Here is a 24875-nt window from a genome sequence, read left to right on the forward strand (position 1 = left end):
GGTTTGTGCTCAAAAGTCATTAGATCAATTTTTCAGCTTTTTCCACTGTTACAAAATCACTCCAATAAATCTGGAATGATTAATTCTTTCCGACAATAGCTATATAAAACACCTTTGTGAAAAACTTGCTCTGACTTGAGCTTTAAAAATCTTAAAGCTTCTGCTATAAAGAAAATCAACCTAATAACAAGGCAAATACTACAACAATACAATATTAATTTACATATTAATATATCATCTGCAAGTCAACCTGGGATAGGTTGACCACATGAGCAGATATACAGACATATCTGTTGGAGCAGTGACTCCAATTATTTGACCACTGAAGGCCATGATTGATAATTCAATCAATTACTCTAGTGTATGAAACATCTAATGACACATGATTATTGTAGTAACAATAAACAGTAAGGCATGGTTGTCACTGTCAATATTTATAAGATATGTCTGGCCTTCATCAACAGCAGTTGGCCTCAATCAAACAAGGACAACATTGCTGTATTCCCATTTTAAATATATATTAAGCAAAAACTTAAGCAAGACATAACTCTTTTTGCCATTCAAATAAATCCCATTAAATTGAAATGAATTTGAAAAACCACAAAACATGGAGACAGAAAGTGAGAGGGAGAATGTAACTGTGTCTTCCTGTAGGGCTATGTGGCTCATCTCCCTGTCTCTATAGGATTATCTTCACTAATAGTTCTTAAGTCAGTCTGACTGAGCCGCCAGATGCCTGTTACTCTGCATACAGCCACAACATCCCAGACATATGGACGTGACACATGGTGAGAGCTTTAAAGGGGCCTTATTTAGTTCAGTGCTTTTGCTGAGGTCCACCTTTAAGACTTCTAACACTGGAAAAAAAAATGTTGCAATAACTTCCTGTACTGTCCTTGAGAAATATGTCAGTTAATACAACTTCACATTTCAGGTTTAATTTTAAGGCAGCACTAACACTTTTAAAGTGACGTGGAAATATACCCGTGTTATGATTGGCTAATCTTCATAAGCCATCGCAGGTAATACTGGTTTATACTGATGCTGCATACTTCACCCAATACTGGGTAAAGTTGCTAATCATTGTACAGGTGTTGTGGCACATCACGTTAAATGTTCATGGTTGTAAAGCAGTGATTTCACCATGCCAAATGAAACTAACTTTTTTTTTTTCAATTGTGAATGAGTGTTCACTGATGACACAAAAAAAGTCTGCGTAATCAAAAAAAAAAAAAAAAAAAAAAAAAAAAAAAACCTTCTGACCTTACAACAGCCTAATACTATGAGCAACTGGCCAAGTTATTTTAATGAATCATTCAAAAAGACATAAGAACTCAGGCCTTACTGGTTTGATTCAGTTTAACGATTCAATCACTGAATCACATTGATTACGGAATCAACTTCTGGCCCACTTACTGAACTGCTGTTTTCCGACTGGTTTTTCAGTCAGTACAGCAATGTGTAGTTAAACACAAATTTTGAATATTTCATTTATAAAAAAAAAAAAAAAAGCATTGAAACATTCACTTAGTAGTCTGGGTCAAAAGGAGTTTGGTGTTGTGTAGTATGTACAACAAGAATTTGAAAAGCCACTATATCCCAAGACATGGCTTCTTCAACCATGAACAAGCAAGCCAGACTTCAAAAGCCCTGATCATTAAATACAAGCACTACAACTTCTGTTCCAGATGACAGAGACTGAAGGATAAGTTTCTTCAGCGTACTGGTCCAAACAGAGACCAACCTGTGACTACATGTAATAAAGATTTAATGGGCCTGTCTTTTCTGTAGAGATGCATGCAGTCAGTTCCAGCACCTGAGAATTCTGACGCACGGGGTAAATAATTCAGTGTCAACAGGGTAGAAGGAAGACGTGAACGTTGGCCAGCAAAAAAGCAGACTTGCCATTTTGAGTCTGAGACTGTGAGCGAGAGAGACAGATGGGCAGAAAAGCACCTCTAGTGGTGCACAATACATTTTTAGGGAAAACTTTTTTTTTTTTTTTTTTTTTGGACAATCTGTTTTTTTATTCAAGGAAAGCTAGAACCCAAAAAGATGAAGTTCCTCCAAAGCAGTGAAAGGTTGTTTCACATGAGCTCTGAGAACTGTGCTAAAGGCAAGAGGCTCCTTCAAGAATTCTAAATTATGCAAGATTTGGCACATGTGAGTTTATTACCTAAAGCACAACAGGCTTTGGCTCCAGGGAGAATTTGTTTCCTGGAAACTCCTCAGAATGACAGAAAACATCCAAAGTTTGACATACAGTTAAAGACCCTAAAGAGTTTACTAGGCAAGTGTGCTGCAGATGGTTGTCTTGATTGAAACAGAATCGTCCTGTGGTGCCAGTGCAGGATGCTGGGAGGCCAAAGACCAGGTTTCCCCAAGATCCATTCATAAAGCCAGGTGTTTCCATGGAAACAGTCCTTCACTAGGGGCCCCCTCTTCTGAAAAGACTGTCCTGCACCACAGCAGTAAGTGTGAGTGTGTAAAGATTGTGTTGGGCAGGAGATGGGGGTGGGAGTCCTTCCTCAGAGAACCAAAAGACAGTAGTGTTGGCATAAGAGAACCAAGACAGCGCACTCTTTTAAAAGGCCCTTTTATATGACTCGCATCAATGTTCTATAGAACGAAATATCAGCCACAGTGATGACCAAGCACTGAATTTAAATTGCAGAGCACATTATGATGGCAGACAAAACATGATTGACAGAGAACACGAGTTAATGTTTTTTTGAAGCAATGCCAATGAAAAAATCCATAGAACCTTTCATTGACTGTTTCTTAAAAAGAACCATTTTAACAATCTAAAGAACATTTTTCCACTATAAACAACCTTCTGGCCAAAGAAAATGTTCTAGATGTGAAATGTTCTTCATGGAACCATATAGGCCAAGTCAAGAATCTTTACAAAAGATGCATCTAACTTTGCATCCAAGTTTGGGGCTTTCAAACATGGTTTAAAGTACAAAGCAGCATTAAATTTTATAATATATTCAGAGTATGGGATAGCAATTTGGTCATCTGACGTAGGCATACTTTCCCTGTATGTCGCCACTTTAAAAAAAATATTTTGGCCCATTATTCAGGCATTTGAGATTATCTGCATCAACTGATCCATTTGGCCAAGCAGGCCTACTTTGTAACTAATTCTACTAACTTTATCAATGGATAGTGAAAAAAAAAAAAAAAAAAAAACTTTTTTTCGAAATGGACCCCCCTTTTTAGCAAATCTTATTTACTGTCTACATAATTAACTCTTATGTATATATCTGCTAGAGATGCACGATAAATATCAGCACGATATCGGTTTTGCGCAGCTTGCCAGTGAACAACGGCTCTGTGTAGTAAATGCTGCTCCACATGAAAGCACGCATGTGTAGAGATTTACCGCTGATTACAGAACAGGCTTTTCTGACGAGATGCGCATTAATATCGTACCAATATTTATTGTGCATCCCTAATATCTGCAGTACATAAGCAGCCCTGTTTTCTATTGGTATCTGGGGAAAAAAAACATAGGCTGACCAAGAGAATCATATTTCTGTTTTAAAAATTATATGTTTTCACTGTTTATCATATATACACTTTCTTGTTACCCAGTATTTTCATAAAAACTGCACTCTGACACTATTTGTAGCACTTTTTGTTTGGAGGTCAGAGCAGCACTGCACTAAGGCCCTGATGCAAGTGATGTGAAAGGGCGCTTAAGATGAAGACAGACTTTTTCTTGAAGTGGACTAGGGGTTCCCACGTGAAGTCCTGATTATTCTTTTGTCATCCAAAGCTGATGTGAAACTGATAAATCTCACATTTGTTGATCATAGTTCACATGAAGTATTGTGAAAGCACTTGACTTGGTCCCATGGAATACAGGGCCAAACGAAGCAACTAGATTTTTTTCAAAGTGCTGATGTTCGGGGGAGTTGGTGGGGGGCAGGGCAGCTGTTGGGTCCCAGGGTGAAACCACAAAGACACAGAGGACACAAAGAGCTCAAGACAATGCAGAGGGCTACCCTTTCACAACCTCTCACGGGCCCTATTGAGAACTAAAGCAAAAGACCCTGGTGGAGGTAATCCTTTTATATCACTTTAAGAGAGAGAGTGGATACAGCAACACACACAGACAAACTGAGAAAGAGCCTTTCTGTATTGCTCGAACACTTTCCAGGACAAAATCCAAGGTCTTCACAAATCAAAATTTACCCAGACATTTCCAGACATTACCCAGAAACCACACAGTCAAGCTACTTTAATTCAGTAATGCAGCATCAGATAAACTTAAGTCCCACTGTTATTTGATTTAATCAACTATTAAATCAATGTACTGTAATTCTCTCTTGTACAATAATTGATAAGCATGTTTGTATAGTCTACAGCTAAGAGGGATAGTTCACCCAAAAATATGAAGCCATTGCAGGCTCGTGTCATTCTAGACTTTTCTTCTGCTCAACACAGATGATGATATTTTGTCCAGGTTCACACAGCAGCAGAATACGGTTGTCACTTGTCAGTCCTGTATGAATCATTATTATGGTTGCATTCACACACATTAAATGTTTAGGACAACCGTATTTTCAGTGAAGCCCCGCTGTGTGAACAGAACCAGACTGGACAGCTAGCTGTCAGTAATAAAGTGCAAGAGAGCCACCAGCATGTTGAAGGTTTGTCTGCTTTCGGTAAGTTACACAGACATAGATGTGTCATCTGAAGTTTGAGATCCAGTCACTGTCCTCCACCAGAGCGGTCATTATGGTTACAGTAGATAGTCACAATTAGTACACAGGCTTGATTTCAGTTGGACGTTCATGAAACAAAAATCAGCTATGTTTAAAGGACATTGAGACAACTTTAAAGTAAATAAAGCTGTCAATCCTGACAGAGCAAAAATAGCCTTTGAAGCATGTAGAATTATTGGTGTCCATACAATGAAAGTTATGGGGTGGGGTCCAAAACAACACTGACAATGCTGATCTGCATTGTGTTCCACAAGGAAAACAACTCCATGTCTGTAATGACATGAGAGTGGGCAAATAATTTTCTGGGTGTACTTTATCGCATGAAAATGCAATCAAGTCTTATTTCATGTTCAAGCTCTCAGTAGTGGGAATACTCAAGTTTTCCACTCATGCAGTGTTTCAGACAACTTGGAACTCCAATTTGTCAATTCTCAGCTCACAAAGATGAAGCTTTCTAGAGCGCATGTGTAGATCGTGTGCATTCACACACACTCAATTGGACTGTACGCTAGCATACACAAAGATGTATACTTGGGCTTTTAGTTGGATCTCTAGAAATTTCCAAACAAATGTGTTTGAACAGGACAGAGCTGAACTCTGTAGAAACACAGCCCTCCAGGAGCAGGATTTGACACCCCCGATTTAGATGTAGTGCTTGAAAACCAATAAGAAATACAGACACAGTTTTCCAAACTACATGGAATACAAAAAGTAAATGTGTGATGCAGCTGGCTGGTTAAAAGGATGCTTCAGTGGATAGAGCTGGTGAAGAGGGATATCACTACACCATATGCTGGACTTAGTGGTCCACAATGTTCTCCTAGCTGCTTGTGATCTCTTAAAAACCTTAATGCAAATCAGAACCAAGCGCTGGATGGCAGAGTTTTAAATTATTGACACTGCTCTTGCTGACAGTGTCCAGAAATTAGGGCATATGGAAATCTGAAATGGAGGGAGGTAGAAATATATAAAAATGCAGTGTTAACTAGGCCTTTAAGTAATCCACCTGCAGGTTGAATTCTTCATAAAAATAGATTTTCCTGAGTTCATCTTGGACGTAAATATCAGTACATTGTAAAGCATGATGCATGCACATTCTGAAGCTCATGGAAACACAGAGGACCATCACTTCACAATGTGCTGACGTCTACATCAAACATGAACTCATAAACCTGCACTAAACAGTTGGTCAGAAATGATGGTTTATATAACAAAAAATTTTTCTTACAAGAACCTATCGTTTGGCTTCAGAAGATATTGATTCATCATCTGGGGTCAAATGGATTCCCATCATTTTTTAATTTGTGTGATTTTTGAAGCAGCCTGCACATCTGAAGAACCGTGTTAGCCTGAGTAAAGTCAGTCATATATCTGTGACAGCATGAGGGTGAGAAAATTTAAGAATTTCCCTTTAAAGATCCTCAAGAGAGAGTGTGAGACAGAATCATGCCATTGACCCAATTCTATTTGAAACTACACATTTCAGCTTTAAATGTCAGGTGAAATAAAAGAAGGTGTGAGAATGCATCTATATTGATCGATTATCTGAGGCAAGCCCTTCCTGGATGAAGTTTTTAGAGGAGACTGCTACAGATCGAGACAAATTTGATTTCCTATACAGCCATCGACTAATATTATTAGTTGCTTTGTAAGGCTAGACAAAACACCACTAGTCATCTTTGGCATTTGAATGGAGGATGAAATCAGTCAAGCGACTAGTCACATGACTGGCCTGGTGTGACACACCTGCAAATACAGGAAAGAGAAATGAAGAACTAAACATTGAAAGTGAAAAATAAAACCCTCTATACCCCCAATGTGTTAGTGTCAATGCTCAAGAGGCTCACAGCACAGCAACAGGTGAAAACAGAATGCATATAATCATCATTATGAGAAATTCACATTCCCAATAGCAGACAATGAGCCCATGTTTTGTTTCCTCAACAAATGAAGCCTAATTTTCTCGAAGAGATGCAAAACCTGAAAATCACTAAGGTGGCATAAAATTCTGTCTTCAAAGGCCTGAGAGAAACAAAAATGAAAAAGTAAAGGGAGCTCATTACAGCAAAGCAAATAAACACTCCATAATTCATCAGAAGAGGGACACGGAGGCTGTGTGTTCACAAGTGTGATTCACAGAACACCTTACAGCAGGGGCATACACCCAAGGCATTAAAAAAAGAGATACAGATAAAAAAAAAAAAAATAAAATAAATCTCTAAATGTCACAGAGGGGCTTGACGAGACATCTGTGGAGAAATTAAGCCTTTCAGTGTTTTGTTTTGATTTTCTACCAAACTTTGTTTTGGCTACAGCTGCAGGAACATTAGAGTCAGGAAAGAAGAAAAATGATCAGTCACACTCTGTTATATTATACTAACACCAATATATCACTCTGTGAATTTCACAATGCTTTAGACAAAACGAAAAATGCAAGTGTTTGATGGAACAAATGTTTGTGTTCAGAGCTCTCAAATTTGCTATACTTTTACTTTAAACTAGGTATGGGCCAGGGTGGTCCTCTAGTAGTCCAACAACCAACCAGTCAATTAGTGAGGTGAAGCCACAAAATAAGCAAAAAGTAGGGATGTAACAATGATTCAATTTAGTTTTGTTATATTTCAATTTCACAAAGAAACGTGCGACAGTAGCCTAATAAAACGACACCTTTTCATTTACTGTAATGTCTTCAATCTCATTTTGTTAAGAAAAAATTGTGAGAAAATCGAATTGTGAAACCAAAATCATGAATCGAATCGTGAATTGACGGAATCATTAGATCCCTAGAAAAAAGGGTAACCAAGTAAAAGTATTTAGAAGTATAATCGTCCAGCTGTGGGTGTGCTAATAGTGTCAGCCAAAGCTAAACATCCAGTTGCTAGCCAACTTAAAAAAAAACAAGACAACTTCCAAAAATAGTCTCTTTGTAACAATGGCACATAGGCTTTATTGACCACAAAGCGATGAATTTGCCTTCTAAAGAAAGTGTTTTAATGGGTTAGCAGCAGCAATTTCAGCACCTGAAAATAAAATTTTCAGTTTCAGCAGTAATAGTCCTGGAATGCCGATGTCATGGTGCTGTTTAACTAGTAAGTTTGTTTGTTTGTGTTTAACACCATTCCAGCTTCTGTGGCTTTTTTATGGCGAGAAATACTATGGCTGAATTATATCATGTCTTTAAACTTATATATTATATTTTTGCTAAAAATTTCAAAACAGTATTTGGCTCAACTCTGTTAAAAGTCTCTTCAAAAGAGTTAAATGAATTAAAAAAAAAAATTCTCAATGAGTAAAAACCAGCACAATCTGCTGTTTAATTAGCTTATCTCCACTGACGCATTTTGAATGTTTTAGCATATATTTAGTGCACACATCGTGGAAAGCTAACAGGTAACCACTTCAACTGTGGAGCCACTTCACCTTGGCCAAAGATTATGCTAGCATAGCAATATGTAAAATTTAGGCTTTACTACAACCGGTTTAATTTATCACCTGAGAACACGACCTAAACAGAACACTTAATTTTCAGTTTTCAGCCAAATGAAAACTTTGATTTGAAAACTAAATGAAAACTAATTTGTTTTTCCATGCGGGTTATGGATATTTATCCCAATTATATGACTTTTAACCCACAAAAATTTTTTTTTTTTTTTTTTTTTTTCCTTCATCACCGACCGTGGAATTTTACTAAAATTCTGTCATTAATTACTCACCCTCATGTCGTTTCAAACCCATAAGACCTTCGTTCATATTCGGAACACAAATTAAGATATTTTTGATTGAATCTTGAGTGCTGTCTGACCCTCCCATAGACAACAACGTAACCGAAATGTTCCCAAGTTCAGAAATATATCAAGGAGATCGGTAAAATAATCCATGACATGAGGGTGAGTACTTAATGACAGAATTTTCATTTTTTGGTGAACTAACCCTTTAAGAAAGACATGGGCACCAAGCACACGGACATAATTAAACATGTCCTCCTTGACAAGTTGTTCAGACAACCAACCAACTAAAATATGTTTTCACTTCGCTACCCACAACATTACTACACTTATTTCAGCACTACTGAACTAATTTAAGGGTCATATGAGAAGGATGTCATGGAGTACAAGTTTTAAATTTAGGTATGGTTATTTGAGAATTGATTCCATCAAACTCATTTGGTGTATGTGTTGAATTGTCTAAGAGAGTCATCCAACACATACATCCCTGCAGTATTTACTTCTGAAAGAATCAGCATCCTCTCTGCTTGTGTCTGATTGCTGTGAGAGCACATGAAAAGGCAGCAGCACTCCATGGCAACTCACACCTCCGTTACAGCAGAAGAGATGACAGTCATGTGACCGCGGCCTTTTCTTTTCCCTCAGCACACGAGCTTTAGAGACATAACCATATCAAGAATTCATAAGGTATTGTGGGCACAGGAATAGTTTACCTAAAAATGAACAAAAAAATATATATTTTGAGAAATATCTTAGCTTTTTTTGGCTTAGTTATAGTTAGAATTCTTAGTGCAAATGGGCCTCAAAACTGCACTGTCAGTGGTGCACTTTTATTTGTAGCTAAAACATAACCAGCTAAAATCTAGATATATGCAATAAACAAACGAAGAACGTGTTCCAATTAAGCAGAAATAAAGAAAGTTATCTAAAGAGTTCTATGCATGGCATTTGTTGACCTAACAGCATCAGTAAAGCTTTAGTAAAAGCTTCAGTATGCATTATATGCACTTGTCTTTAGACGAAATGAGCCAAGCTGATTTTGAGCAGAAGCATTCCCAGTATTGGAAGACTTGGGTAAGCCCTCTACATAGTTTACTCAATGTCAAATTCATGTAGTTCTCCTAAGTAAAGCTTTTAATTGAGCAACAGAATCCATCATATTCCATCATAGGGGAAACAGAACACGAGTGAAATTCTAGAAAACTTGCCTTTAGCGAGGAGCCCAGAGAACACAAAGGGAGTCTGCAGTGAAAGGCTGCCGATTGCTGCAACTCTTAACCACGACTATCTTTAATCTAAGCCACACAGCAGACCTGCTCTTATTATAGCTGAGTGTCATTAAGAAGTGGATGGCCTGAAAAATATTCTGTTCAAAGAGCCACTCATCAGATGACCTGGTTCCTTTCTCTCATCTCCCAGTCCGGTCATGTCTTCTGTATGCTCTCTTTGTGTCTTATCAAAACATTAAGGCCATTCAGCAAGTCTCAAAGATCCACACAGCAGACTAAAACCTTAAAAGCATTCATAGCGTAAAGGCCACGGCGTAAAAGAGCTCAAAACATCAGCTGAGACAGAGCACCCTACACCCTTCCGAAAGGGATGCCTTTCCCTGCAGGAGGGGGACTCTGGGCTCTCGGAGGTGGAAATGGATGTTGTGGAAAGGGTGTGAGAGGATGAAAGATCTCACACACTATCCTATGCATTTCCTGCTCTTTTTTTCCTCTCCCTCCCCTCCAATTTTATCAAACCCTTTCCACTGTATCCCAGAGTGACCCACAAAATTCAGATCGACCTCAAAAACCAAATCAAGCAAACCCAGAGGGGTCTGTGCAACTCTGATGCTTTAACTTTCAAACAGGTGACAAAACTATTAAAACTAGAGGTGCAGTGATTGGAGACATGTTTTTAAACTTGCAAACTTGACCTCTGTCTGTTCTCTAGAGAAACCTCCTTCCTTTTCCAAGTAAAGCTTTTATTTGACAACAGATATTACATAAACACATGGAGCAATAGATGGCATTATAAACCCTGTAAAACAAGTTACATAATATTACAGATGATGCTGAAACTTTCAAAGGCTCCCAGTGTGCAAGTCCCTAAGCTTCAGTAGAAGCCCCAGTCTCGTGTATTTATAAATGAAATCGATATAAAATTGCTGTGCGGTTATGAAAATAAGAGAAACGTCTCTGCCTTTCAGAGCTGGGGAAGTTTTGTATAGCCATGTGTTCATATAATGTAGTGCAGCCTCCATTTGTTCAATTCCCTCTTGTGGAGAGATGGATAAAAAGTGTTGTTATTATCATTACGTGGATGTTTGGGCTAAAAAAAATTTTGAAAGAAGTTTCACGAAGAGTTTGAGAAAAGAAAGCATGCTTTGACTAACTTGCATCGGCTGTAGTCGGTGCTAACATGTGCTTGTCTCGCGCCGTGCACGCGCTGCAGATAAATCGGTACAAATTAATCATTTCTCCCTCACGACGTGCCAACCCGGCTAATATTTCCTGAAAAGTCATATTAAAGTGCGAAAAGTCTGCAGATACTGGCGGGCGCTTCACATGGATTTAAAGCCCTTATGGGACGCGACGGAGGTGGCTCAAAGGCTGAACGTCGATTGTTAGCGAGCTAAGCTAACGCGCTAGGCTAAGCGCTATCAGATGTTATCCTACTGCTCTTGACGACACGGGCACACAACACAGCACTTTATAAAATAAACGACGGTATAGTGGACAATGGGATAAACATATTCGTAAACGAGTTCGCCTTTCCATTGTCCAGCTCTGGGTAGTGTTAGCCTAAGCTAAACCTCCTGTCGCTAACCGGCTAAACTACAGCAAAACAGGCGAAAACACAAGCAATAACGTTACTCATAATAACGATGGCGTGAGGGTTTAGTAATCGTTATTAATCCAAAACGCCAACCAATCGCGAATATATGTAAACACACCGGTGTAGTAAAACATCCAGTGTATTTAGAGGGCAACCACAGCGGTTTTATCTACTGTAAACTTACAATTTCAAACAAGAGAAATTGGTTTTGTTTACAATATCTGAAGTTTAATTCAAATCAGTATGAGCAAAATATCAATACAGCGAAAGTGAAAAGAAGAAAAAAAACAACCAAGCTTTTTGTATTAGATTTGTTTTACGCAGCAGCAAAACTCCAGCAAACACTGCGTATCTGTTGTGTCCTGTATCTTGGAATTGGGTTAATGTAGTTTAACTACAACAACAACAACAACAGTTTCAGAATAATAGTGCATGCGAGTTATTTATCTTATCAATGGAACACTGCCGTTTTAAAAGACATGCAACTTACACATCAGACGGGCACGTTAAATATAAGCATATCATAAACAGCTGTACATATATTGAATATTATACACACGAGAGAGGCCATGCGATCATCTTCATATGTGCATTACCTGCATGAGGTTGTGAGGTGAAGCTGATCACATGGCCCGTTACTCCTGCAAATCACCCTAGCATGCTCAAGTTTACATTTGCAAGACGTTTTATTAGACAAATACATGTATTTACCCTGGAAACTGATGGAAAGGCGAGGAAAATTAGGCTCCTGTGTGCACAGGGACAGTTAGCTCCCCCAGGTATCCTATCCGGAGTCCAGTTACGGTCACCGGTCTCTCCTCTTCTCCGGTTTGCCCAAAAGAAAGATGAAACGATCCTTTGAAAACGAGCTGAAGTTTTACAAGCACAAACCAAACATCTTCATCCGATGGAATAAAGTAGGAGCGTTACGCCAACCCTTCCAACCCACGCAGCAGGGAGAGCTTTATTACTTATTTATCTTCTGCAAAAACTAAAATCTCCCTGAAATAATATGTGACCGATTTAAAGAACGCCAGGGATACTGCGCACGACTCCGATGCTTCTCCGTTAAAGCGCGATCGCCTTTATCCCACCGATTCCTGTACGACTCCCTGTCCACGGATGATGGCGTCACTGTGTCGTCCAGGAACGTCACCACCGCTCGCGTTCAGTGTCGCTTAAATACGACGTAATTACGTTGTCATGTCTGCGGACTGTAAAGGGCCAAAAAGTATCATTTGAGATTCCCCGTGTAATCGCCCCGTTTTAGGTTCTATTATTTCATATATTTTATTTAATTATAAATATATTTCTTGATTTTTAATTGAGATTGGTTAGGTTGCTGTCATCAATGTAATGACAAGACTTAACAAGGTAGTCAAGATTTAATGTTTCTCTTCTTTTTACTTCGTTGCTTCATTGTTCACTGTTAATCTATCAGAAACTAAAGTGCCAAACGACGTGATTCTGAGAAGCATGGAAGAGATGCTTTAACACTTCATTTTACTTTACTGTACTTGCTCTCCTTCCATCATTTATTCATTTACTTTATTGTATTTTATTGTATTGTAATTTTTACCCTTTACTTGTAACTTTATTTATTTGTTTTATATTTAACATAATTCTTTATTGTGAATAACACATTTTTATTATTATTACTACTAGTAGTAGTAGTTGTATAAAATATTATTTTATTATTGTTTTTTTTATGTAATAAGTTATTCATGTAGTAGCAGATAGTACACATACTGGTATTGTACTAAACAGAATGCTTACAAGCTTACAAAACCCTACAATCTGAAAGCAAACTAAATAAAAGTTAAACTGACTGTTCTAGACAGATAATAAAGCAATAACATGAAATCATTAATGTGTAAGTACTAACAACTCATTCGAAACCCAAATGTATCTGCACATATTATCTGATCAACAGGGTTTTAAAACCAAACAGACCAGACAAGACTTGGAGAAGAAAAAAATCTAATGAGTTCCATCTGGCGTTGTTTTCCACCACTGTTACACTGAACTGCAAGGCTTCTGCTGCGCCACATGACAGCGGCCTAAAGCTGTGTTTGGTTCCAAGCCCCGCTCAAAGGTAAACAATGTTCTTTCACATTCCCAGCGTATTCCAGACCTTTGGCATTAGAAAATGCACTTAGTAGAAACTTTAACTCAGGTGGAAGCCAAAATAATGCTCATGAATTACACAGTCATGGGTGCAACATGAAATATATACTGTGGGTCTTCCCACAGGAAGTTCATAGCCTGATTAACTAGCGTGGTCATGTCATGTTAGGTAATTAGGTAAGATTATAGTGTGGTTGGGTGTATTAGGTGTTAAGTGTATCTGTTGTCAAATTAGCAACCTATTTATTCTTATTTAGATGAAGTATTATGGGTAAAATGGCAGGGTGCAAGGTATGACATATAGTACCTTGCTTCCTTGCATGTACACTACGTATTATTATTAATTTTTTTATTTTTTTTTTTTTTATTTATTTTTTGGGGGGGGGGTGTACTTTTATAATTTAATTGATCAAAAGTGACAGTCAATATTTTTACATAATTACAAAAAAAAAAAAAAATCTATTTAAAATAAATGTTGTTCTTTCTATTCATAAAAGAATCCTGAAAAATGTATCACAATTTGCACAAAAATATTAAGCACCAAGAATTGTTACTTGGTCACCAAATCTGATTGGTTTCTAAAGGATCACATGACACTGTAGTGGCTGCTGAAAATTCAGCGTTAGGGAGTAAATTGCATTTTAAAATAGAAAACGTTTATTTTAAGCTGTAATAATGTTTCACTATATTACTGTTTACTGTATTTTTGATCAAATAAATGCAGTTTTGATGAGCATAAGATACATCTTAAAAACATTAAAAAATCTTTCCTTTGATAGTGGATATGTAAAGTACACTATACATTTTACTTACAAATGCATCATTCATTCATTCATTCATGTAAAGAAAACAACAAACATGTACTCACACAAGAGCAATGATAACAATAGTCCCTCTTTTAATATATATAAAAAAAACAGTACATAGCAGGAAATGTGTTGGTGTTTCCTTAAGAATAATTCAATTTCATATAAATTGTAAACAAACTTGCAATGCTGCAAATAAAAAAAAAGGATACAACTTATGCAATAATATTTACATAGGTTAAAATGTTCATGTTTTTATAATTTAAATGGAATGATGAAATGCTTCTTATTTTTGAAGTTCTGTGGCAGTCATTGCATTAAGATAAAGACAAGAATGATTATTACATTATAAAGATACAACATTGTTTATTATTTTGTTGTACTCCATAAAAATATCAAGAAGACCACATCAGCTTCCAGAAGAGCTGTTGTATCCTGCTCAGTGCAACAGACAGAAAAATCTATCTGCTTATTTTTGTTTGTTTGCTTTATTCAGTTTTCATCCAAACGGCGATGGTCTTTACACAGCAGTTTAATATGTTTTTATATAAAGTTATCTAATACATTAGGAAATGTCTTCTCTTACATGTACCTAAGTTTACCACAACATGTACACTGTCCAGTATTAGATATGAGGACACATGAAACCGCATCAGGTCCACAGCCGGTTCCTGTAAAAGAAATCAGAGAAAAAAAATCCATTCATTAAATATGTGCCAAACTGCGCTCTAAAAACTATGGTGTACTCATGTTAGAGTGTACACTGACAAGTTGTGGACTAATCTATAATAGACCTTTGTGCGTTTGCATATAGTCTTCAACAAGCTGTTATATTCCATTTAACAATGCTGTTATATTCCAATAATTGCTGCAAAGTATTTCTGCTTTCAGATCAGATTAGTTTCATTTCAGCATAAAAAAGAGCTGTGCCCTTACTCCTGTGCTGATGTGGCCTCAGATATTCTCCGTTTATGTTTATATAAACATTAATTTGTCATCCTTGACATCACCTAGCCATTGTGAAGCCTGCTCCCCCATAGTGCCTGATACCAATCCGATCCTGGGAAAAAACACAGTCTGCATGACGTAAGCTTACATTCCTGGCTTGTGGACTCTGACCCTCTGGTGTTCCCAGGGAGAGCGAGACAGAGAGCACGGAAGAGGGGAAAAAAGAGGCCCTCCTCATCTCTGGCCTGGTCTGAGCCGCACTTCCACGCATGCCTGCTGTAATGACTACCAGATGTCACTGGCAGCGCGGACCCTGGGGTCAGAAGTCAGCCATCACAGCTATTCTGTTCCTCGTACGCAGCCTCATCAAAACAAACTTGACAGGATGACATAGTATGTGTTTGTATCTGCATTAGTAAGCAAGTGGATGTCATTGGGTGTTTGTGTAAGGGCTGTTCGCGACTCTGTGCTGATTATGTGGGGGGCAACAGACAATGCTGCGGTTTATTATTCTATTAGACTGCCACTTCAAAACTATTTGACAACCTAGTCACTTGACAAGGGTCAGTGCATTACAAAAAGTGTATCCATGTCTTGACTTATAGTGGTTTTAGTATCCAAAACACAAAGAGTGCGATTTTTCTTCAAAACGTAGTAGGGATTGTGTGTGCCAATAGCCTTGTGGGCAACGTGCCGACATATAGCTCTGTCGAGTTTGAGTCCCGGCTCATAGACCTTTCCTGATACCCCCCCACCCCTCTCTTTCTCACTTTGCTTCCTGTCTAAATACTGTCCTTACAATAAAATCAAAAATGCCAAATAAAAACAAATCTTAAAAAAAAGTAGTAGGGATGACCGTGAAATGTTTCAATGGGATTTAATTGATTATATTAAATATTCATTATCGATTTCTAGATAGTTCTATTATACATAATACAATGTATTTACATCTACATATATATTTATACTATAAAAATAACACACACACACACACACACACACACTACCATTCAAAAGTTTAGGATCAGTGAGATGATTTTCTTTTCTTTCTTTCTTTTTTCTTTCTTTCTTTCTTCTTTTTTTTTAGAATGAATGCATTTGAACTTTCTATCTTTCTATTCATCAAAGAATCCTGAAACAAAATGTTATCATGGTTTCCACAGAAATATTAAGCAACTTTATTATTATTATTATTATTTTACATTGATAATAAGAAGAAGCCTTTCTTGAGCACCAAATCAGTTTATTACAGTCATTTTATAATCATGTGACATTGAAGATTCAGCTTTGCCATCACAGGAATAAATTACATTTTCAAATAGATTTAAAAAGAAAGCAGTTATTTAAATTGTAATATTTTACAATATTACTGTTTTTACTGTATTTTGAGTAAATAAATGCAGCCTTTGTGAGCATAAGAGACTTCTACAAAAAATATATTTAAAAAAAAAATCATATCAACCTCAAACCTTTGAATGGTATTAATATTATTATTATTATTGTTGTTGTTGTTGTTGTTGTTGTTGTTGTTGTTATATTCACACTGATTGAGTTCCAGAAACAGTGTCAGTATGGACTGAGACCATATCACGACTTAAGTGTAATTAAAAAAAAGAGTTCTCTGAGTTCACTTTAATTTCCTGACAGTCTTTTTGTTCTTTTTTCCTGGATATCTTAGAAGCAGCAATGTGTTATCATGATGTTTATCATATCATCATTCAAACTGCTTGACAAGAAAAAATGTTCTGCATGACAGAATGAACAAAAAATGGCATTTCGACCATATAAGCAGGAAAAAAGTATGCACAGGGAATGCTGATGTGTACAGTAGCAGTTGACTAGACTCTGAGGGGCATTCCACTTAAAAGTAAAGTAAGAGGTAGCCTTATGTCATTTCACAGTTCCAGGAAATGATACCTTGCACATTACATTACAGGGTGTGACACATATGAACGCATATCTTCCTGCCTTGTCTTGCACCACTGCTCAGTGGGTCATCTGTGTGTGTTCCCCATACAAATCAGCACAGCTTTACCATGTCCAGTGCTGCAGACCCCTTTATTTTCCAAATGTCTAACCCTCCACAACCCCCAAGAGGAATAGCAAAGTTTCATGTTACTGATGGGAACCCAACGGTTGCTCTGTGTATTTACTGTACACTTTTGAAATGTTAGTACAACTATTTATGTGTACAACTCTTTTCCATTACTTGTTGGAAACAATCTGAAATGATCTGAATCCAGTCTGAAGTGCAGTGAAATATGATGTGTGAATGTAAATAATCAAGAAATGCACAACATCTGTTACAGATCTGTCCTGAAAATTAAATATTTGCAAGCTAGTACAATGACTTTCCTGTTTCTAACCGCTAGACAGCTGTCCAAGCCAATACTGTACTGTGAATACGCTCTGACTTTGTTCTAGAAATTGTGTAGCCTTCCCAGGTTTGGACTACATCTTGCATAAAGGAGGGAATAATAAGTCTAGTGTACTCACTGAAAAGCTATTCATTATATTTGGCCAGTGTCCACTTTCTTGCCTCCATCTGCAAGCAAACGATGAAAAGACACAAATTCTTTATGTTTAAAGCATTCAACAAAAAATGTTCCACATCTTTTTATCTTATCTAATAGAAATAGATCATACATTTACACAGCACTTAACACACTTTCACAGCACTGCTCACAGCGCAAATAACTTCAAACCTACAAACACAGATTACAAATACAGTTTGTATGAAGCATGTTTTGAACCTTAAAGTTGAAGTTCTGGTGAAAAAAGGTGGTTTAAGTGTGAATGAGTTTTAAAAAAAAGCAGCCCAATGAGCGATTTTCATAAAGCTGAGGAAGTTTATTTGAGTATTTGAATGTTTTTAGTGCAATGGCTCCCCCTGCTGGTCAAACATTTAACATACATTTTAATTTCATATGATGCATATTTGTCAATAGTATGTATATGAATAAAATGTTTGTTCCACTGCTAGCCATTTTTGCCATCTTTATTACCCAAAAAAAACAATTCATGTTTAACAGATTTATGCTGTTTCTAAGCAATATGAATACATTTTGAGTACAGAAATCTGACCTGTTTCTTAACTGTGTCATTTATGTATAACTAGCAAATATGCATCAGATTAAGTTTTTTAGTTTGTTTACATTTAACACTATGTAGTCCAAATGAATGGATATGCAATTTAAGTAGCTAAATCTTAAATTTAGGCCTAAATGTTTTTTTGAGCTCAGCATGTATATTTTAAACCAGACTGTTATTCTTTCCAGCACCTGTGGTTTGGATTACTCAATATTAATGTGCAATATCTCAGACACACCAAGGCCCAGAAATGAACTATGACTCAGAGTCAGAAGATTACTAAACGTTTTAGTGGTTACCTTTTGCCATCCAATTTTCTAGGTCTTCCATTTCCAGCTCCATCACTGATTGGATATCATCCTCAAACATGGGCCTGGGAACAAAAAAGGACCGACATATGCATTTCAGTTCATGTTTATTTTCACATTATTCATTCACAAAAAATTGCAAAAAAGAAAAAGTAAATAAGACATGCAGTAACATAGCCTGGATGTTAAGAAAATAAAGAACAAAGTGCAATAATTACTGATTATGCTGTGAGTAAATATTCAAATCACAACTGTAAGAACTGTGTTTATGTGGGCAGTTTATTATGAGGTGGAAGTTATTTTTGTCTACTGTGGCAGACTTTCCTGTTTAAAAAGGAACCAACTAACAATGAGCAGCTTTTGTGGAACATCATTTATTGCATTACCAATATATGTGAACAGTCTGAACTGCCAACACACAACAGCCATTAAAAAGATGTATTATTGCAAACATTGTGTGTTGTCTTAAATAAATAGTTCACCCAGAAATGAAAATGTACTCATCCTCAGACCATTAAAAAGTTGAATGGTTTGTTTATTCGTCAGAATTGGAGAGATTTAACATTAACATCCATTTGTGAGAAAGCAAATGGATCCTCTGCAGTGAATGGGTGCCGTCAGAATGAGTTCAAACAGCTGATATAACCATTAAAATACTACACAGGTAATCTACACAACTCATCATTAAAGGGTTACTCCACCGAAAAATAAAATTTTGTTATTATTCACTTACCCCAATGTCGTTCCAAACCCGTAAAAACTTCATTCGTCTTCGGAACACAATTTAAGATATTTTGGGTAAAAACCGGGAGGCTTGAGACTGTCCCATAGACTGCCAAATAAATAGCATCGTCAGAACAGTCCATCTGCCATCAGTGATTCAACCGTAACATTATGAAGCAACGAGAATACTTTTTGTACACAAAGAAAACAAAAATAACGACTTTATTTAACAATTCCTCTCCTCTGTGTCTCTCCAAATCAGCGTAGCGCCATTTTGACAAATCTGAGCAGTACGCAGGCAGCTTATGCTCTTCTATGTCAGCTGCGCTGCGCCAATGCGCTGTTTGCTTTCAAACCAAAGCATAAATACACGTAAAAAACGTATCCTTGTGGCGCGGCTTGACATAGTGTAAATACACGTAAATGCGTACTGCTCAGATTTGTCAAAATGGCGCTACGCTGATTTGGAGAGACACAGAGGAGAGGAATTGTTGAATAAAGTCGTTATTTTTGTTTTTTTGTGTACAAAAAGTATTCGTCGCTTCATAACGTTACAGTTGAATCACTGATGGCAGATGGAGTATTCTGACGATGCTTCTCATACTTTCCTGGACCTTGACGCTGTTATTTATTTGGCAGTCTATGGGGACAGTCTCAAGCCTCCCTGTTTTTCATCCAAATTATCTTAAATTGTGTTCCGAAGACGAACAAAGCTTTTACGGGTTTGGAACGACATTGGGGTAAGTGATTAATGACAAAATTTTCATTTTGGGATGGAGTATCCCTTTAAGATGTTTTTAACACCTGTCTAAAATACAAGTCCTCTATTCATGATATTGCTTTCCCCAGTAAAAAGTCAACTTGTCTGATTGAAGAGAAAAATCTACACAGATCACTAAAAACACCATTTACAAACCAGTTCTAAACAAATATGTATATGTAACAAATATTTTCATTGGAGTAAGTGTTTTTTAGGATTATGGACTGGTATGCCTTGATGGATTTGGTTCTTACAAACTCTTTTTTTTTCACTTCCAAAGATGTTATTTGATTAGAGTTGTGAGGATTACTTTGAGTTGTGGATTATTGTGATGTTTTTATCAGCTGTTTGGACTCTTATTCTGACGGCACCCAATCACTGCATTTTTTTTTTACTTAATAAATTACTAATAAAAATGCAAATGGAAATATGACTTAGTTATTATTGGAATTTATCAAAATTTAATTGCTCCATTTTTTAATATAAAAAAGAGGATATGGTCTTAAATTAATTAACATCCAAAAACTAGTATTGCAATCAGGAAACGCTTAAACATATATGGCCTATATATATATGTTTTTACAGTACGTTTTTCCGGTTGCATGTTGCAAGGTCTGATAACATCCATTGCGGGTTGAATGTGTCTTTTACATGTGATGCACACGCAAGCAGTTTGCACATCCAGATTAGCCACAAAACCGCTTAAAGGAACTAAGCAACATCTTAACTAAACTACTAAAATGCAGCCAGCACATGTCACTCATTATACATAATAAAAGTAACACAACATGCTTTTAAAAACTTGTACCCACATTGGCACCTTTTCATGGTCTTCATGATCCAGATAAGGATCTTCTTTCGTGTCTTCTGAAAAAAAAAGAGTGAGAAAACATGATAAACATTTCTATTTTGGCTTTTTTATGTTGTTTACTATATTGATAATTTTTTTTTTTTTTGAGGTTTTATTTATGTCTGGATAGTTCCCAGGAAGTGTAAATATATTTGTCTTTAGATTAATGTGTAAACTGATGTATTGGCTGGTTATTTTGAGTCTGTAAAGTCTATTAGTTTGAATGCAACATACCAGCACCTGTTATTCTCCACCTGCAGTAGATCGTGACTACACACACGATCACAGCGATGATGACCAGTGTGAGAACTAGAGGTATGATGACTGGGTTGAGATCCTCTGTGCCTGCTTCTGTATTTGCCTCAGTAGTCAGCTTTGTTTCCTCAATTTTATCTGTTTGGTCAGTGTTTGAATCACTGTTTGGTTGGGAGTCTAAATCTACAATTGCAAAAGATTTAAGTAAACAATGCATTTCCTGAACTAGAAATCACAGTAAAAGTTGATTAGATGAAGTTTAAAATGCTAATTTCAGATTGATGTCAAACATCTAAAAAAGGCAATACATACCCCGGCTACCCCCATCTCCAGAGCCTGCACCATCCCCCTGATTCTCTTTAAAGCAATAAATAAATAAAATGTAAATATGCATTTATAATTAAAACATTGTATACATTATACAGTTTCTTTTTTTTTTTTTTTTTTTTTACATTCTTTTCAGATTTTAGGGTTGATAAAGTTAAAGTTTTTATTTTCTTTTCAGATTTTAGGGTTGATAAAGTTAAAGTTTTAATATTTAATATTACAGAAGTCAATACAAATCCACATAAAAGTAAAGTGTCATTAAAGGAACGCTCTTATGCTCACTAAGGGATGCATTTATTTGATCAGTTAAAACAGTAATATCGTTAAGTATCATTACAGTAATGTATCTTTTTTCTACTTTAATACATTTAAAAATGAAATTATTCATGTGATGGCAAAGCTGAATTTTCAGCAGTCAGTACTCCAGTCTTCAGTGTCGCATGATCTTTCAGAAATCATTCTAATATGCTGATTTGATGCTCAAGAAACGTTTATTTCTATTTTCAGTGTTGGGCAGCCCAACATTTCAATGTTTTTTTTTTTTTTTATCTTTGTTTACCTTTCAAAAGGACAGCATTTATGTAAAATAATAATAATAATAATAATAATAATAATAAACCTTTTGTAACATTATAAATGTCTTTACTTTCACTTTTGATTAGTTTAATGCATTCTTGATGAATAAAATGATTAATTTCTTTAAAAAAAAATAGACTCCAAAGTTTTGAATAGTGTATACATTAAAAATCAATTTTAGTACAAGACAATTATAATATATCTAGGGCTAGGTGAGATAAAATTAGATCTCTCGATATCTTTTTTTAAATTTTGATTATACAGTAGTTGATATATATGTTGACGTATTTGCATTTGCTTTAGAAAAAATTAAACAGGTGGTTATCTTTTGCACCAATTAAAAAAAAATCATAATAATTCTAAGCACATTCAAAATGTTTTGTGCAAAAACACCTAAAAATGTAGACCTTGTAACAATTCACTTCTTTTTAATAAATAAACATTAATGTAAATGAAAAAAGAGCGCTAAATAGGTATAAAATGTGCATTCTGACAACTTCTGTTGTAACATTTTACCCTGTTTGGTAAACTATGGAAGCGTTTTACGAGTTTTTAGCTAAAAAGTCTTACAGTGGTTTCTGGTTTAGGATTTGCTCTGTGGCATGACGTTTCAACTCCCACTAAAAACTCTTTCAGATAGTTGCTTGAATACATAAGCACTTCTTGGCTAGTTTTGCATTGAAATTGCATATACATTAAACTTAATATTCAACAATATTCTGTATTTTTTATTGATTATTCTGTTATCACAATAATATCACTAATATCCAATATATTGCCCAGCTTCTACTAATATCTAACTACCAATTCTTACCTGAGTTTTCTTCTTCACCCTCTGCTTTGGAAGTTTCTGCTGTTAATTGTATAAACAGATCAGATTTGTGAGTGGAAGTGAGTGTACATATGCTGTTTCTTTAAATTAACAAAAACTGTGGCAGACACGATGTACAAAATATTGCTTCAAACTTAAATTACATTTTAGTTCCATTTCAGAGACAACAAAGAAAATTGATTACAGAAGTCAGTGCTTGGAGCATGAGTCATTCAGGACTAAAGCCACTGTCTGACGTCTACATCACATCAAATTAAAATTAGGTGAGCTGAAGCAGATACTCACGGGAGTCTTTAAGGGCATTCTCCTGCTCCGTTTCTTCGCTGTCTTCACATTGAACTGTAATGACATGCAACTAAATTACTTTACACATTTAAGAACTGACTTTAAAAAAGAACCTTCATCTAGATTTTTATACTGAGGTTTAGTTGAGGCCTGTTTCAGTTCAGAAGAAAGATCTGAGAATCAGTCTCCAAATGTACCAAAGAGAGATTAGAAACATTCCTCGTCCTCTTTTCAAAATACAGAATAATACTTTCACATGGCTTATTAATATAGGTTTGTTTAATGTTTATTGAACAGTTTAAATTAATGATTCATTTTATATTTATACTGTTAATTATACATATAGTACATTGTTAATTGTTCATTACACGTTATTTAATGTTAATGCTGATTTGTTTAAAATATGTTATGTATATATAGAAATTAACATTAACCAAGATTAGTAAATGTTGTAAAAGTGTTGTTTATTTCATGTTAGCTAACTAATGTTAATACATAGAACCTCACTGTGAAATGCTACCAAAATAGACTATAATTTTTAAGTATACTATTAATTCTATATATTTAAATTGACTGTAAGTCTCTGTAAAGTGTTACTCAACATCTTAAAACACCATTTTCATAACACAAGAATGGATATCAAAATTCATATTCAGCTGTAAGAGAAAAATGAGGTAAAAAGGAGGAAACTAATAATCACTAACGAAGAAATTATTGGCGCAAACCAAGAGAAATAAATATTCGTCCCCCTGTGTCAACATTATCTTTGTTCGTCAACAAAGACGAGCTGTTTTGTGTTTTGCATGAAACCAATAGCAACTAAATGAGTCAAAGAACTAGTTATAATGTAATGTGACCATCCTGTCTTCAACTTTCATCATTGTCCATTGTGGTCAAAAGATATGGCAGGTCATTTGAATGTGTTCTAAAAGCACGCAACAATTCCAAATGACTCCGCAACTGTTCTGTTGCCTAGGGGTCAATTACAGTGTAAAATGATTTCAAAGGAGCAGTTAAGAGAGTTTTTAGATGAATGGGGGAAACGGGAAAGAGAGAGATAGGATCCTACATAAAGAAAAAAAAAAAGATCTACTATCGTGAGTACCTACCAAGTCCAGTCCAGCTTACTGTCAATGCCAAAAGCAGGTATAGTATAAGCTTCATTTCCCAGAGTCCTCGGTGGAAGCGATGGCCCACTCTTTGGGTAGACAGAGACACAGACTCATTGCATAGTGACCGGTGGCTAACACGCCTTCATGGCATCCTGCTTCCTCTTTCAGACCTGATTCACCTACCTACAAAAAAAAAAAAAAAAAAAACCTCTCGTTCTCTCCCTCGGATGTGATGCAATCAAGCAGTGAGCTTGTTACCACAAGCCAAGCTGTTCCTCAGTTAGCTGTGAAAACACATTCCTGCTTGTATGGTATGTGACCTAACCAAAAACCAGAGGAAAAAAAAGAGAAGTACAAAAAGAGCTGAGTAAACAGAGGCTTTAAACAGGCTGAAGTAGGAAGAGAATGTAAAGTGTTTGAGTGTGTACACTGCTACAGCTGTCACAGTCAAAACAGTGATGTACTTCATAGCACTTACAAAAGTTGATACAAAAATAACTTTGTCACTCTATGTTTAAGTGGAGTAGGAATATAGAGTTTTTGCATTAAGAAGTTGATGCTGTGAGGCCCATGATGGCACAAATATCTG

At 36.1% G+C, this 24875-nt stretch overlaps 2 protein-coding genes across 6 annotated transcripts in view; both read right to left on the reverse strand.

Annotated features, from left to right (window-relative positions):
* The window catches only part of LOC109062711 (F-box/WD repeat-containing protein 7), a 158262-nt gene extending 145826 nt beyond the window's left edge, over positions 1-12436 (reverse strand). Inside the window, exon 1 of the mRNA XM_042716248.1 lies at positions 11999-12436. The gene's annotated coding sequence lies outside the window, so the exon portion shown is untranslated. The remainder of the gene's footprint in view (positions 1-11998) is intronic.
* Positions 12437-14295: 1859 nt separating this feature from the next.
* LOC109062721 (transmembrane protein 154-like) lies at positions 14296-24480 on the reverse strand. 5 transcript variants are annotated; one of them, XM_042716254.1, is made up of 9 exons: positions 24284-24480; positions 23175-23228; positions 22872-22907; positions 21467-21511; positions 21134-21337; positions 20862-20916; positions 18558-18631; positions 17665-17713; positions 14296-14891 (listed from the first exon to the last, which is right to left on the reverse strand). In XM_042716254.1, exons 1-8 carry the CDS (start codon positions 24336-24338, stop codon positions 17679-17681), a joined length of 558 nt encoding a protein of 185 aa, XP_042572188.1. In that variant the 5' UTR covers positions 24339-24480; the 3' UTR covers positions 14296-14891; positions 17665-17678. The 5 variants fall into 5 exon arrangements, with proteins under 5 accessions (XP_042572188.1, XP_042572190.1, XP_042572187.1 ...); XM_042716256.1 differs by having other exon boundaries at positions 20862-20913; positions 21140-21337; positions 22872-22910; XM_042716253.1 differs by having other exon boundaries at positions 20862-20913; positions 22872-22910.
* Between the last annotated feature and the right edge of the window lie 395 nt (positions 24481-24875).

This window comes from Cyprinus carpio, chromosome B1, assembly GCF_018340385.1.
Source record: "Cyprinus carpio isolate SPL01 chromosome B1, ASM1834038v1, whole genome shotgun sequence".
NCBI classification, from domain to species: domain Eukaryota; kingdom Metazoa; phylum Chordata; class Actinopteri; order Cypriniformes; family Cyprinidae; genus Cyprinus; species Cyprinus carpio.

Excerpts from the sequence above, each read along its gene's own strand:
- LOC109062721 (XM_042716251.1), bottom strand. The coding sequence starts at position 24,338 with ATGAAGCTTATACTATACCTGCTTTTGGCATTGACAGTAAGCTGGACT. Across the intron at positions 23,229-24,283 it reads AGTAAGCTGGACTGGACTTG|TTCAATGTGAAGACAGCGAA; the intron begins GTAGGTACTCAC and ends ATGTCATTACAG. Across the intron at positions 17,714-18,557 it reads AGAAAATTGGATGGCAAAAG|ATGGAGGCAAGAAAGTGGAC; the intron begins GTAACCACTAAA and ends GTTTGCTTGCAG.